Consider the following 15,261-nt stretch of genomic DNA (forward strand, 5'->3'; position numbering starts at 1 on the left):
ATAAAATTATGAGTCTAATTTGGTTCACCAATAAGAGCAGTTACATCTGCACAATATGTATTATCAATAACAAAATAAGATTATAAACCTATATTACCTTATAATCGCGTCAATTACTTCGTACAACCAACAATAAGAGTCTTTTGAGACCCTTTTTGATGAATAACTTACTTCGTACAACCAACAATTGAAGAGTCTTTTGAGTCCCATTTTGTTGCTCCATTTCTGAATTCAAATATCGTCGTCATTAATGCTCAAAGGTGGTTTGATGTTGAGAGTATAGAGAAAAACATCATCCTCAAATCATGTATTAAGCACATTCCTGTTCCATTACCTGTCACCACCCACTTGATCATAAACAACAACAAATTAAATATAATATGAATGAAAAATAATAATTTGAGTATGCTGTGACCATCCCCTACATCATTTGACAAATCTTCTAATCTTTGAAGTATGCTTTACAAATTAAAATTAATTATATATCATTTTCAGTTTAGATCATTTCAGATTTCAATCATTTTAAATGTATATCATTTGGATTTATTAATTTTTTTTCTGATAAACCATTTTGAGTTTTATAATTTAGACTTGAAATGCCAAAACATACACATGAAAATTGGATTCGACTGTTTTGGGCCGTAGGGTAGGAGAGTTTTGGTGAACCTATAGGCTATAGACGATGGTCCCCGTTCGGCCATTTCCGTTGGTAAATTACTACTAAATACATAGACATTTTTAGGGTTAGGTTTGGGGTTAGAGTGGACCCGCAGGGATTTCCACGTGATGAACATCATTGATATAACTTGTAGGCTTCAACGTTTAAAGCATTAGGGCTTTTAACCCTTCCACCATATTATTGGTGCAATTGGGCATCACATGCCTACCACACTCTATCCATTACCAAATCGACCTTTTTTTCTGCTCCCGTAAGGCTTTTTTTTAACAAAAAAAAAAACTGAAAATTACTAATTAATGACTAATACAATTGTTAATGATTTTTAATGACTACTTATTCACAACTTTTTAAAACATTGGTAGCCTTTTGTATTTTATCTTATCATGATTCCTTCAAAGCAATATTTATACTTCTTATATTTGACACAAATAATTGGGTTGGGAAACGAAGGTATGAACCATTTGATATATGTACAAGTGGACTTTCCATCAAAAGGATTTGCAGTGTTACATATGGTATTTTAAGGTATTAAATCTATACACTTAATTAAGCCTTTACTTGATTTAGCATCGATAAAATTTGTAGACACCGAATTCTTCCGGATCGTGAAAAAACAAGCATTCGATTTCAATATGTTGGGGCCTTTGGGCTTCTAAATTTTAACATGTTATTGGATCTTTGTATTGGGCCTATAGGCTTTCAATTAAAGCATCTAAAGTTTTTTAGACATTGTCTTACGTCAACCTCAACTCTCGTTATGATGTTAGATGTCAGATTGTAAATGCTCCCACCCTACATTTAGTGCTTCTCAAGTACTAATAATTCAATTTAATCCCTTTATTAATAGATAATTTTCTGTTTTGCCCCCTCTTGAAATTTAATCTAAGTAATTTCAATACAAATTTGTTAGCTTTGAGCCTGCCCCCAGTCTTTTAAAATTTTATCCCAACCCCTGACACACAGTCTCTCGCTTAATCTTTGCTTAATAAACACCAACACGCACTCTATGAGTTATTGTAAAATACCCGGTTCGATAAAATAGAAAATATGTCATACATTTAAAATTATTTTATTGTATATGAATTATTCTTATAATAATTATATTTCTACTTATAAATTTCTAACATATAAATTATGGAAGCCTGAAAGGGATTTTGAATTGGATCTTCGAGCAAAAGGGGAAAAGGTAAAAGAAAAGCATTGGATTAGACGTTGGATGGATGGAAGGAAATGACATTACCTCCAACAACGTTAATTTCTTCAAAATAATTACTGCTCCTCCTTGTCTCTAAACATGCTACGAGAAGCAGAATCATTCACATGTTGCATCAGCTATGAATCCCATCTTCTTTTAAGTAATTTTTTCAATTTAATAAAATAATATTATATTACATAAATTATGTAAATTTTATTTTACATGCTTATCTGTCTCACAATTTGTGCTTATGTTGAGTACGAATATAGTTTTAAGATATATATTTAACCAATAAAAATATTGAAAATATTTATAAAAGGTGACCGATAGATTTGATAAATTTTTTTTGATGGATGTAAAAAAATAAGACGTATAAGAGTAAAAAAATATAATATTGTTATTTGTGATTTTTCTAATATAACATTTTGAATGTGACAATTTTTAAAAACAAAAAAGACACATTTAGTTGAACAAAAGAAATATTTTTTATTTTAATACCACTTATCTTATTTAGGGTTCACGATTTAAAATTTCATATTTTAAGATTGAGGTATAATATTTTAGGTTTATGGTTTAGAATAAGATACATAATTTATATTTTAAAATTGAATAAAATAGATAGATTATATAAAGTATATTATATAATATATGCATAAAAAATAATCTTATTTATATCATCATTGAACCTTTAATTGGTATTATGAGTCAATAATAAATGATTTAATTGAAAATAATTAAAAATTTATTAATATCATTATTATAATAATAATACTTTTTTTTACTTTTCATATGTTTTAATGTTTAAGCCATTATGTTGACAATCGAACACAAGATTAATTTTCATCATTATAAGTGTTAAAAGAAGGTGCGGATGCACTTGGCTCCTTAGGAGTCCTATTGCATACCCTTAAGGAAAGGAGAAGAAAATAAATAACTTTATACCCATTTTATTAGAAAAAAAATATTTAAAATTTTTAAATCATTATTTTTAAATTTTTGTGTCCGCTTAAAAGTATCAAAATTAGGTCTTATAATTACAGGTGTCACTATTAGAATTCATGTATACTGAACCCTAATACTTCAAACTGACTTCAAAGCAGGGACCGAGTTAGAGGGAAGCAGTAGCCTAGGGGCTCTAAAATGGAGTGGGGGTGTGGGAGTCGCAATAAAAATCATGTAATTATAAATTAGTCTAATAAAAACATTATACTTTGGCCTCCCAAATTTTTATAAATTCATATTGCCCCCTAATAAAAAAACCTGCTGTCCTCCCTATACCACAAAGATTCTGGTTTTAGAATTTTTTCCTAATAAAAAGGTAGAGGGACCATCATATAAATTTCCCAAACTTGTGATTATGGTAACCGGTAAAAAAAAAGGAAAAGAAAGATTAAAGGAAAAATATTGGATTAGACGGGATGATAACATTGAAATGACATTACGTTTTAACAACGTTAATTTATTCAAAACTTATTAAAAAATTATCACATATGATTAAAAAATAGTTACCGATTTTATTAATATTTAAATAATAAAATTAATAAAAAATTATCGAAAATATTATTATTTTTATCAGTTTTATTATTATTGTGCGTTTTATCAAATTTAGTAAAATGTTACCGATTTTATTATTTTTATTTTTTGTTATTATTAGATACTTTTATCAAAATATTAAAAATTTAATATTTTAAGTAAATATAATAATATTTTAAATAATTTTTATCAATTTTATTATTTAAATAATAATAAAATCAATAATACTTTATTTTAACCTTATATTAAACTGTAGGTAGAAATTACTAAACTTAATGCTCTTTCCCGTCTCTAGATCTGCTAAAACAAGCCGTAATAATCATTCACCGATCACATCAGTTGTTTCTAAAACAAAATTTTGAAGTTAAAACTATAATAATAGTAGATATTGATAATCCCACCACTTCGACAAAAATCAATTAATATGGTGTTGTAATATACGATTAAAAGTACAATCAGAATTAAAGACATTAATAAATTGATAACTAAAATGTATTAAAATTTATGTAACCGTAGACCCGGTCTATGCATTATAACTAGATCTAGAGGAATTCATTAATAATCTCAAAATATTTTTAAAAACACAGTAATAAAAATAAGGTCAAATCGAGTAATATGTAATATAAAATATCATGAATAAAAACAAAATATCAAGTAATATAAAGTATCTAATATAACTCATACATCGGTAGTAAAATAAAATATGACATATAACCAGTGTCTCAAAAATTATAAAAATAGTAATAATAATATATTGTATACTATATATATATTTTAAAAACTATATCTTTTCAAAAACTATATAATATATTACGTTTTCAAAAACTATGTTTTTAAAAATTATATATATATATATATTAAAAAATTATACTATATATTTTCAAAAACCATTATATATATATATTCAAAACCACATATTACATATTATATATGTATATATATCGTATTATGGATGCTATATAATAGCAATTATTGGGGTGACTTCCGGACGAAAACGGGTGTCTACATTAATAATAATTAATTGCTAATAATATTTTTATATTAATAATAAATTATGACAAAAATACATAATTATGATATATTTCTATAATCGTTAACACTAAAATTAGCCGCTTCGATCATATTAAGATTATATAAGAGAAAAATTAAAAAATTAATCAAAAAACTTGAACAAAACATAAATACCAACACATATTTTTTTGCTTTTTTATTAATCTATAGCAAGTATAAGGTGATATCTATTAAAAAATAACTCTAAACCATTTGACATTGAACGCTCACACCCTGACATTCCTGGTGCTCAAACCCGAGATCTCAATGAATAATAACAATTCGTTTACTATCAATGTCGCTCGATTCGTGCACATAATTCTTGAATCTTGAATGATATAAATAATATTAATTTTTTTAATAGTGATAAATTCAAAAAATATATTACGTGTTTAAAATTTTATTATGGTCCAATTTCTTATAAAGGGTTTAATTATTTTTAAATTGATATTAATATTTTTTAAAATAGTATTAATATTATTTTTAATATATTTTTATAAAAAGGATATTTAAAAAAAGTTTTGGGGTTTGATTTGACACCCATTTCACATGACTCCGACCGTACACTTTACAAGAACGTTGCGCCGCAACCAACAGGCAAAACAGTCAGCTGAGGAATTGACCATAATGCCAATAACCAAAAGCCTTTTTTTTTTCTCATTTACTTTTGTTTGGGCTGGCCACAGACTACGATTTGATTGAAAATGGGTGGAATCATCAAATATAATTTGTACGGTAAATATTATTGTTATTTTTAAATTTGGGATTCATGAATCAATGATGGTAGAGAGATGATTGAGCGTTCATTGTTAAAATATTAAAATTATTTAGAACCTATACTATTTTGTAATCAACTTAAGTTAATCCAAAAATAATAATAATTTGTTCAGTAAAACCCCACACCATCAAATCTAATTATTTAAATCTTTTAAGGTCAAGTATAGGCTAATCACCTTTTACTCATTCCAAATAGTCAATTGCATCTGTGTACACCGTTACAAGGTAAATAGGATAGAACGAAAATGAACTACTAAGCTTTTAAGTAAATATTTTTAAATTTTAAGTTATTTGTTTTGTTTGTAAAAAAAGACAAAATTGTTAACTTGAGTAAAGGAAAAAGGTGAGAAAAAAATTAGAATGGCTAAAATTTTATTGTTTAAAAGTTTGAGGGGCCAAATAAAGCATTATGCCTTGGGTTTTCATACTCTAGTGTTTCAGCTTTAGGTTTCCTGTTAAAACCCCCACCTTTTTCGTTCTTTGCTTTTCGTTTTCATGTTTCAAATCCGTGGAAGCCCAATCCGACGCTTCCGAGAGTGAAATATTGGGAGGAGAAAGTAGTAAAGGAAGGGTTTTTTTTTAAAGGCGGCTGTTGGTTGATTCTGCTCCAAATAATAGATGGGGGCTCTGGCTCCAATCGTTTCTAATTGGATACCTGAAGATGACCTTTTGTTGAAGAACGCCATTGAGGTAATTGGTTTTTTCTCTTCCTTGTTTGGTTTCGAAGAAAAATAAAAAAAGAAAGATTGGGTCTTTTTCATGCTTCTTGTCAAATTCGACTTCACTTCTGTTTGTGTTTGTTGTCAACTTGCAAGTAACTGTATACTCCTGCCCAAATTCAGTTTTCTTTTAATATTTTCAGTCGCTGAATAATGATGTTCTTTCTTTTTCCTAATATCTTCTTGCTATATTTGTTGGAGCTGAGAGTTTATTTTGCGTTTCTTTTAGACTGTTGTCGATTTATGGCATTGTCAGTGTTCTGGTTTTGAAATTCTGGGTTTATTGCATTGCTATATAAGGCGGTTGTCACTAAAAGAGTTGAAAGATACTTGTATTTATAAAGTAAAGGGTTCCAAAAAGCCGAAATCTGGCTATAGATGGGACTGCTTGTGGGAATGTCATGTAGAAAGCGTCCTAATTAACATAGTTTGTGCTATGCCGAAGTGTTCATTTGCAAAGTGTTATCCCATTGCTCTAATTCAGTTTCTGTTTTGTTGTTTATGGTCTTTTTGAATTATGTTTCTGTTTTACGAAATCCTTTCTTTGTTCTATTTATTTGTATCTATTTTCAGGCTGGTGCTTCTTTGGAATCTCTTGCTAAGGGTGCAGTGCAGTTCTCAAGAAAAATCACCATTAAAGAACTGCAAGATCGATGGCATTCTCTCCTTTATGATCCTGTTGTTTCCGAGGAGGCGTCTTCTCGCATTCTTGAGTTTGAACGTTCTGCTCCTTCACTGCCTCCGAAATTTGACAGGATTGGAAATTCAAAAGATAGCAAAAATTTGTTTGGGAAGAGAAAGTCTGAGAGTGTGCGTAGCCGGTACTGTGCATTGCGCAAAAAAATTCGGAATGAGCCTTTTAACTCAACGGATCTCAGTTTCCTTATCGCACCTAATGATGGCAACTACGTCGGGATTGAAGATGAGCCTCTACCTGTAAATTGCATGTTTGGCAATCCAATTTCAGATCATTTTGGAGTTGAAGAAGCAAACATGAATATAATGAATTGTTCTTTTCCGCAAATGTTAGCTGATGATGGAGCTGCAGCGATGGATGAGTGCACAACAGATGGCTTTCAGACTACTAATTGTAATCAAGATGATTGTGGTTTTCCTGCAGAGCAAGTTAATATACATGAGGACATTCCCCATATGCTCGGAGAGGATCAGTTTTTTCTAGAGAGTGGATGTGGCATTGAGGAATTGCATGAATCCAAGGGATTGCCTGTGAATGGCTTGTTTGATGCTAATGGTTTAATGATAAAACCTTCATCTACATTTGATCAAATTAACAACGATCCAGATAATATCTGCTCTGAGTTTGAAGGCAACCAGGTCTTCAATTCACCAATGGATTGTGAGTTGTCAATCTGGGGAACTGATGAAGGCTTGTCTGCATCTTCTATTCCTGCTGATGGTCATGGGGGAAGAGACCTTCAGGGAGGAGATATATATGCACTTTCTAGTGGCATCGTTGCTAAGAGTGATCGTTCATCAGGACATGATGCTGTTTCTACAGGTCCCAAGTTGGAACCAGACATACCTAGTGAGGAAGTGGAAAATCACACAGCTGATACGGAAGGTTATTTGGTGGAAATAACCAATACCCTTATGAATGATGAACCCTTTTTCATGGATGTTGTTGTGAAAGATGTGATTGATAAGTCTTACTTTGATGGTCTGAACTCATTTTTGGCAAGTTCACCTAATAACTGTGTTCAAGATCAAATGATGGATGTAACTGAAGCTATGGAATCAGAAACACAAGATAATCTTGCAAACGTATCTTGTTCACATCTTGGAGAATTGGATGGCGTTGCAGGATCTTGCATAGCAGATGGCCTGGTGCCCTTTGATTCAGAGGTACCAATGCTTTCTTCTGTGTTAACTTCAAATAGCCAGTTCCCTGAGCGGACTAACGGTGTCATTTGTTGCACCTTAAATACCGAGGACCCAGAAATCCCATGCAATGAAGGTGCTGTCTTCTCCAAACAGCCGTGCCCATCAGTCGTTTCCTCGACACAACACATTTTCAAAGAAGCTGACAATCCACTATCTGCTGCATGTGCAAAAGATTTTCCTGGGGTTCAGAAAACTAGTGATGGAGGTCCCCTCCTGGTTCAGAGAGATCAAAGAGATCCAGGACAATCTATTGGATCTTCTCAAATGAAAGAATTACAGATGAAACCAGAAATGGGTCAACTCCTTCCAGTTGGTGATTGCAGAGTTAAATGTCAGTATTCCTCGTGTGTAGCACCTAAAACTGATGGTTTTCTGGCCAGTGGTTCTGCTCAAATTAGTTCCAAAATTATTAGCGAAGGCACTCCCCACCTGACACTGCCGAAGAGTGAAAATATTGTACCAGGAAAGCATTTGAGTCATTGTACTTCTGATTCTTTACGAGAGAAACCAGGTCTTTGTTCTGATAACCGCAATAGTAGTTATTCACTGGTGAATTCTTTTGCCGTTAAACAAGAGGTGGATGCTCATGAAAAAGTTAAAGTTCAACAAGCTTCAAGTGCAGAGGTGGGATCCAGGGATATTATATCTGCAGAACCAGTTGTTGATCATCCACCTCTAGATCTAGAAGAGTTAGTGATTGAAAGTGATGATGATGTTCCTTATTTCTCAGATATCGAGGCAATGGTATGTCTTAAACTACGACTGATTGTCACTCTCAATATAGTCATCATTAATGACTGCATTTATTTCTGTTGTTTTGTGCATTATGAACAGATCCTTGGTATGGATTTGGATCCAGATGACCAAGATTTATGTGATCGGGAAGGTAGTATGTCGACCCAATAAATTTTAAATGGCAAACTTGTATCTGTCATTTTTCTGTTTGTAGTTTGGTAACATCTGCAGTACTGATTTAATATATCCATCTATAATATAAGGAGAAATGTTTTTAAAATTTTTGTTCATTTCTTCTGTCTCCTCTTGTGGGTTTAAATTTTATCTTTATGTATTTGAATCTGGAATCATCTAGAAATTTGGTAGATAATTTTTACTTTCTGTGCAGTTGCGAGATACCTGCACGAGAATATGAAAAGAGCAATTATAAGGCTGGAGCAGGCTTCTCATTCTTACATGCAAAGGGCAATTGCATCCCATGGTGCTTTTGCCGTTTTATATGGCCGCTATTCCAAACATTATATTAAGAAACCTGAGGTATTCTATGATTAAGAAGTTTTCTTTTAAGTTTTTCTACCATATGCGTACCTTTTACCGTTCTACTCACTGTTGCCTTTATGATTCGAACAATATTTTGCTGAAGTAAAACTAAGTCCAATAAGAAGGCTTTGCTTTGTGGATTGCTTATCGGCACATGAATAATTGTTCATGGATATGAAACTATATTGCCCTAGGAACCATCTGCATTGGTTTTGTATAGGCTTAATGGGAATCATGAACTTACTAATATTTTACACACGCACAACTTCACCTAAATTTCTTGGTTTCATTTTTGTAGCTTGCTATCTGAAGCCAGTGGCAGTTTTGGTTTTTTTTTCTTCCTAGGTAAGTAGGTGAAAACTGATTCTGTACTTTACAATTTTGTTTGTGTAGATTTTACTCGGTAGAACGACAGAAGATTTTGTTGTTGACATCGACTTGGGAAGTGAAGGGTGTGCTAATAAAGTGTCAAGGCGGCAGGTACAATATGCCATGATATATATGGAAGCCATAGTTGGTAGAGATAGTTATATATAACCCTTAAAGTGTTGGTCTAATTCTAGGGTTCCTCTCATGTATTTTAGGCAATTATCAAGATGGAAGAAGATGGATCATTTAATCTTAAAAATCTTGGCAAGTGTTGGGTATCGATAAATAGCAAGGAAGTAGCTACAGGACAGAGCATGGGCCTTGGTTCCAGTTGTTTGATTGAGGTGCTGTTTTGGTTTGTTTTTCATTGATATAATATTATATGGTAATGGACATTTGTCTTGACCTGCTGTAAATGGTGATTTTGCAGATAAGGGGAATGCCGTTCATCTTCGAGACAAACCAAACATGCGTGAAGCAGTATTTAAATGGTAAGCTGAGGAACTCGGGAGCCCCATGTTGGAGATGATGAATTGGCTGGCTGGCTTCTCCCAATGCAAAACCTTGTGTGATTAAAACCAAGTTTGACAAGCAAAAGAAATTGTAACCAATTGAGAAATTCAATAATCTCTTTTACGCAGAAAGCAATCCTTTGCTTCGGCAAATTGATAAGCTACTGGAATATGGTTCACTTGTAAAGTTTAATCTGGTAAAAGAAGCTGGAACCAATTCGACACAAATTTCCTAGGTAATGATAAAAAGCTGGAACCAAACATTTAGTTTTTGAGAAAAGAAAAACCCTGAAACAAACCAAAAAATGCAATTACTTTCTTAGAAATATGCTTGGATATATCCAAATAACCTGTAAATGTAGACAGGTCAAGCATGTAACCTGTATAATACAGCTAATAATGGTGCCGACCAACCAGGCAACTTTGACAACCTGGAGTAGTCCCCACCATCTTAGTAAAAGAAACCAAGAGATTGAAAATCTGATGCTGCCACTTGGGAAGCACCTGATGTAGCATGTAACCTGTATAATACAGCTAATAATGGTGCCGACCAACCAGGCAACTTTGACAACCTGGAGTAGTCCCCACCATCTTAGTAAAAGAAACCAAGAGATTGAAAATCTGATGCTGCCACTTGGGAAGCACCTGATGTAGCATGTAACCTGTATAATACAGCTAATAATGGTGCCGACCAACCAGGCAACTTTGACAACCTGGAGTAGTCCCCACCATCTTAGTAAAAGAAACCAAGAGATTGAAAATCTGATGCTGCCACTTGGGAAGCACCTGATGTAGTTACCAACTCAGATTATGGCCCATAATCTTAGAGCACACTTAGCAGCACTATATGCAATTATTGTTATTCTTCGTTTTAGTACTCACTAGTAATTAGGGGTTAAATGAACATATGGTTCGATGAATTGGTCGAATAATGTTCGTTTATTAAATTAAATAAATAAGTATAAATAAATTTTTTATGTTTGTTTAAAATACGAATGAACAAGAATAAGTGTGTTTTCGATTCGTTTATGTTCATGAACAAACTCTTTTATTGGCTCTTTTATCTGGTTCTCTTTTTCTTTTCTTTTAATATTAGTGAAGGTGAGGGCTAAATTGAACATAAAGTGAACCTTGGAATTCAAACCATGAAGTCTTTGGAGCTTAAGGATTAATGACATAATTTCATCATTTTTTGAATATATGAATGAATATGTTCACGAACATTAAACAAACATGTTAGCGAATATATAAACGAATATATTCTCAAACATTAAATGAATATATTTACAAACACTAAACGAACCAAACACGAGCACTTTAAAAGAACCGAGCATTAACACCTTTAAAAAAATAAATAAACAAACACGAATCCCTATTCGTTCACGTCCAGTTCATTTACTCCCCTACCAGCAACTTATACCAATAATGAGAAAGTAAGGTTTAGCAAAGTTGATCGATGCATTCAGCTTCTAAGCAGTTCCGGAACTCGAATTTCGACATGTGCAACCTCTTATGTATGATTGAAGTATATGATTTCTTTCTTAAAAAGATAAAACATTGCAACTGTTTTAAATTGCTGAGCCTGCAATAACCTGCCAAGATCCATCAAGTATGCAATAACTATATAATTAAAAAGAATAAACATTTGTTTCTCCATTCAACTATGAATATATCTTCAAACAAATTCAACATTTCCAGAAACAAAAGCAAAAGATGATGATACAGTGAAAGTATATACATCATCTCGAATTCTTCTCTCTTTTTCACCGGGATACATCAGAGACATCGCTCGGAAACGGTTTATTGTACACGAGCATGATGCTCTCACTCAACACGTTTGATGAACTATATATATATTGCACAATGCACACTGGGTGACTAAAACAACACAATGGAATGGTACAAGATTAGCAAAAAAGACCGACTAGTTATGGAGCTTTGTGGGATTGCAAAGTAAAGCACATGCACTTATCTTTCATGGCTTCGGCTTCACTTCCGTACTCTTTGAATTTATATTCATCCTGTTTAAAACTAGGGGGAACTTTGCCCTCACTGTAGCATTGGTTACATAGACTGAAAAGAGAGTTCACTTCCTTGAACCGAGAACCAATGACTGGGTAACGGCAAACTGAGCAAACCTGGCGTCCATGACGATTCCTATCTCCAGTTTCTAACTTCAACAGAGTGGACATGATACCAAATCCCCAATCTGGACCATCGAACATGGCGAGAAATTCACTGAAAGATACCATCAAGGAATCCATTTCTCCGTGAATTTCCAGCATTTCACTAATTCCACGGGAAGGAACATAAATAGCCCTCAAAAGTTTGATGTACCGTACAGCTTCCATCTTTCTAATCTGGAAGCCACCTTCGTTTTCTGGTCGCCATAAGAGTGCATCAAAGGCGATCCTTTTTCGTTTATCTGGAGGTCCATTACAGATGGGGGCAAGAACAGCATAAAACATGCCCAAGTCCCCCCTGCTTGATCCTGATTCATCCAAGACAGAGAGGATTCTCTCATTTATAGCTTTGACAGCACCTTGAAAGGTTTTTGGTTTTAGAAAACGAAGTAATCTGCGTAGACTTTCTTCCAAATTAGGCTTGCGAATGGATTTCTGAGGAGCTCCACCACCAGTGTAAGAGACTGACACATCAGTTTCACTCATTTCCTTCTTCAAAAGATCTACGTCGCACCGGCTCAATCTAGTAATTCTCTGGAAAGCCCTAATCCGAATAGCATTTCCTAAATCCTCCCTCAGTGTAGTCTTCTCACCCACCGTCTTGAATTTCGACTGCTCCACTACAACAAAAACCCCTTCTCCATTGGCACCACCATTACTCTTTACCTTCTTCTTCTGCAACTGTTTCATATGGTAAATGGCATCATGCAACTCAACCCTATTCGTCATTTTGAAAGCCTCCTTTAAAGCTTTCTTAGCTTCTTCAGTTTCTCCAGCCCGAAAAAAAAGACAGCCTTGTTGAGCTGTGCCCGCCAATGGTTCGGCCACACCGCTAAAACCCTAGTGTACATCTCGGAAGCTCTCTGAAACCTACCCAAGTCCATGTAAAGACCACCAAGATTATACAAAGCATCAACATGGCCTGGATTCAAATCAATAGCTTTCTGGAAAACCTCAATGGCCCTCTCATCCTCACCGAGGGCATGCAAAGCCGATGCCAAATCACAATGTGCATCTGCATAATCCGGTTTCATGAAAATAGCCTCCTCTAAAGCCTTAGCAGCTGCCCTATATTCCCCAATCCCGAAAAGAGCACTGCCCAAAAGTTTCAGAGCTCTAAAATGTGTAGGGCAAAGAATAGCAGCCTCTCTATAGTACTCACAAGCACTTAAAACCATACCTTCTCCTTCAAGAGCAATCCCAAGATTGACATGAATTTGAGGAAGCAAATAACCCCATTGATTTCCACCCGCCTCGGCTGATTCCAGGGCCAACAAAAACTCATCTTTAGCTTCTTTACATTTTCCCAACAAATACAAACAATTAGCAGCTCTAAAATGTGGCCTCACATCAGTTGGCTGCAATTCACAAGACCTTTTGAAACTAACCAAAGCTTCTTTAGACAATTGGTGCTCATACAATACCCTTCCAATGGCCATTTGTCCATCAAATGCTTCTTCTCTTGACCTTGCTCCATCTGCTCTGATTCTTAAAGCTCCCAATTCTTTGACAAAAATGGCATAATCAGGTCCTGATTCTTCCCAATATACCCTTTTCTCCGAGATCTCTGAAGAGGGTCCTAATTCCCTTGACCAACCGGCATCCGAATACGCATCAAAGTTGTCGTTTTTAAATTTCTTATCTTTAGCTTGCCTTGATTTCAATCTCTTCAACAGAATCTCCAACTCATCGACGAGCTTCCACGTGTCGTCGAAAACTATATCGTGGTGCGGGGACACCGCCCACGCCGCCGTCCGTTGCTTCCTCTGCGACTCCGTTACTCTCTAATCCGCAATCGACGAAGACGCCTCGGAAACGATCGAGGCGCCTTTCGTCTCGTCGGGATTGAGCTCGAGACCCAGCGTGTCGAAGTCACGGTCGACGTCACCGGCTCCGTCGTCGTAAGTTCTCAACAACCCATCGTAAGTTAACCCCCTTTCGCCTTCGATGAACTCCCCGTAGGTCCGGAAGACTTCGTCGAGGATAGCATTGATTTGTTCGTCGCTGAATTTGACCCTGGGATTAACGGCGACAACCAACGCTGCCATTTCGACCCTGTTGAGACCCCCATCACGGTCGTTGTCGAATTTCTGAAAAATCCTCTTCACCTTCTCCGATCTATTCCCTCTCGTCGCCATTTCCTTCAACCCTCAATTTCCCCCCCTCTTTTCTCTGAAAACGGAAATGCTAGCCAAAGCCAATCACCCTAAGCAAAAAGCTTCGAAATGAGGGACCAAAAAAGAGAGGAAAAAAGATGGGTTTTTTTTGCTTTATATAAATTAGAAAAGATTGAGGCAGGAATATTAACAATAATTGCTCATTAGAGGGGTCGTTTCAAAATATGTTTCAGTTTGGTTTAATTATAAAGTTTCAAACTTCGATTGGATTTGGGAAGTGAGGGAACTAAGTAAAGGGGAAGAAAGGGAAGAGCTGATGATGAAGATGATTTTTTTTACCTGATTTTTCCTAGTTCAGAAGATGACGACGACGAGAGTATGTGGGCAACAACAAAGGAAATCCCACAAAAACAGATTTTTTTTTCTTTTTCTTTTTCTTTTTCCTGCTGTTTGAGGAATAGTTTTGATTTTGTTGGGTGAATTGTTTAATGTTCGTTTTAGGATAATTTTTTTTAGAGAGAGAGAGAGAGTATGGAGTCGATTTTCTCGATATATCATCGTTGAATAATATATTTCTCGATCAGACACCGTTCAGATTATATTTCTCGATCTAACAACCTTTGAAGAAACACGCAGTTCCTACAACGCGCTTTACGTTGATTTAGTGTCACGTGGAATAAGACGCCCCCTGAAGCGCGCCTTATGCTGACATGGTATATATGTGTGTACATGGGTATAGCGCGGTGCAGGGGCCGCGTCTTACCCCAGAATCTGCCACGCGTCAGCAAGGAGCGTGGGTATAACTACCCAACTAACCCGACGTTTCATACCCCAATCCCTCCCTATAAATACCTCTATCCTCAATCACTTTCATCACACCAAATTCTCTCAACTTCTCTCATATACTCTTATAATCTCTGTTTAAGGTATATTTTATTATATTTTTATTA

General features: G+C 34.7%; 1 protein-coding gene and 1 pseudogene across 2 annotated transcripts; one reads left to right on the forward strand and one right to left on the reverse strand.

Moving 5' to 3' along the window:
• The first annotated feature begins 5,699 nt into the window (after window positions 1-5,699).
• On the forward strand, window positions 5,700-10,097 carry LOC120156823. Of its 2 annotated transcripts, XM_039168082.1 has the most exons (7): window positions 5,700-5,924; window positions 6,527-8,599; window positions 8,690-8,741; window positions 8,979-9,127; window positions 9,524-9,610; window positions 9,715-9,843; window positions 9,930-10,097. In XM_039168082.1, exons 1-7 carry the CDS (start codon window positions 5,853-5,855, stop codon window positions 10,026-10,028), a joined length of 2,661 nt encoding a protein of 886 aa, XP_039024013.1. In that variant the 5' UTR covers window positions 5,700-5,852; the 3' UTR covers window positions 10,029-10,097. The 2 variants fall into 2 exon arrangements, 1 of the variants encoding a protein (XP_039024013.1); XR_005519089.1 differs by lacking the exons at window positions 8,690-8,741; window positions 9,715-9,843; window positions 9,930-10,097.
• A 1,720-nt stretch (window positions 10,098-11,817) lies between these two features.
• LOC120156835 lies at window positions 11,818-14,754 on the reverse strand (annotated as a pseudogene).
• Window positions 14,755-15,261: the final 507 nt, after the last annotated feature.

The sequence above is a fragment of the Hibiscus syriacus genome, unplaced genomic scaffold (assembly GCF_006381635.1).
Source record: "Hibiscus syriacus cultivar Baekdansim isolate YM2019G1 unplaced genomic scaffold, ASM638163v2 tig00002840_pilon, whole genome shotgun sequence".
Lineage (NCBI taxonomy): Eukaryota > Viridiplantae > Streptophyta > Magnoliopsida > Malvales > Malvaceae > Hibiscus > Hibiscus syriacus.

Excerpts from the sequence above, each read along its gene's own strand:
- LOC120156823 (XM_039168082.1), top strand. The coding sequence starts at position 5,853 with ATGGGGGCTCTGGCTCCAATCGTTTCTAATTGGATACCTGAAGATGAC. Across the intron at positions 5,925-6,526 it reads TGTTGAAGAACGCCATTGAG|GCTGGTGCTTCTTTGGAATC; the intron begins GTAATTGGTTTT and ends ATCTATTTTCAG. Across the intron at positions 8,742-8,978 it reads AGATTTATGTGATCGGGAAG|TTGCGAGATACCTGCACGAG; the intron begins GTAGTATGTCGA and ends CTTTCTGTGCAG.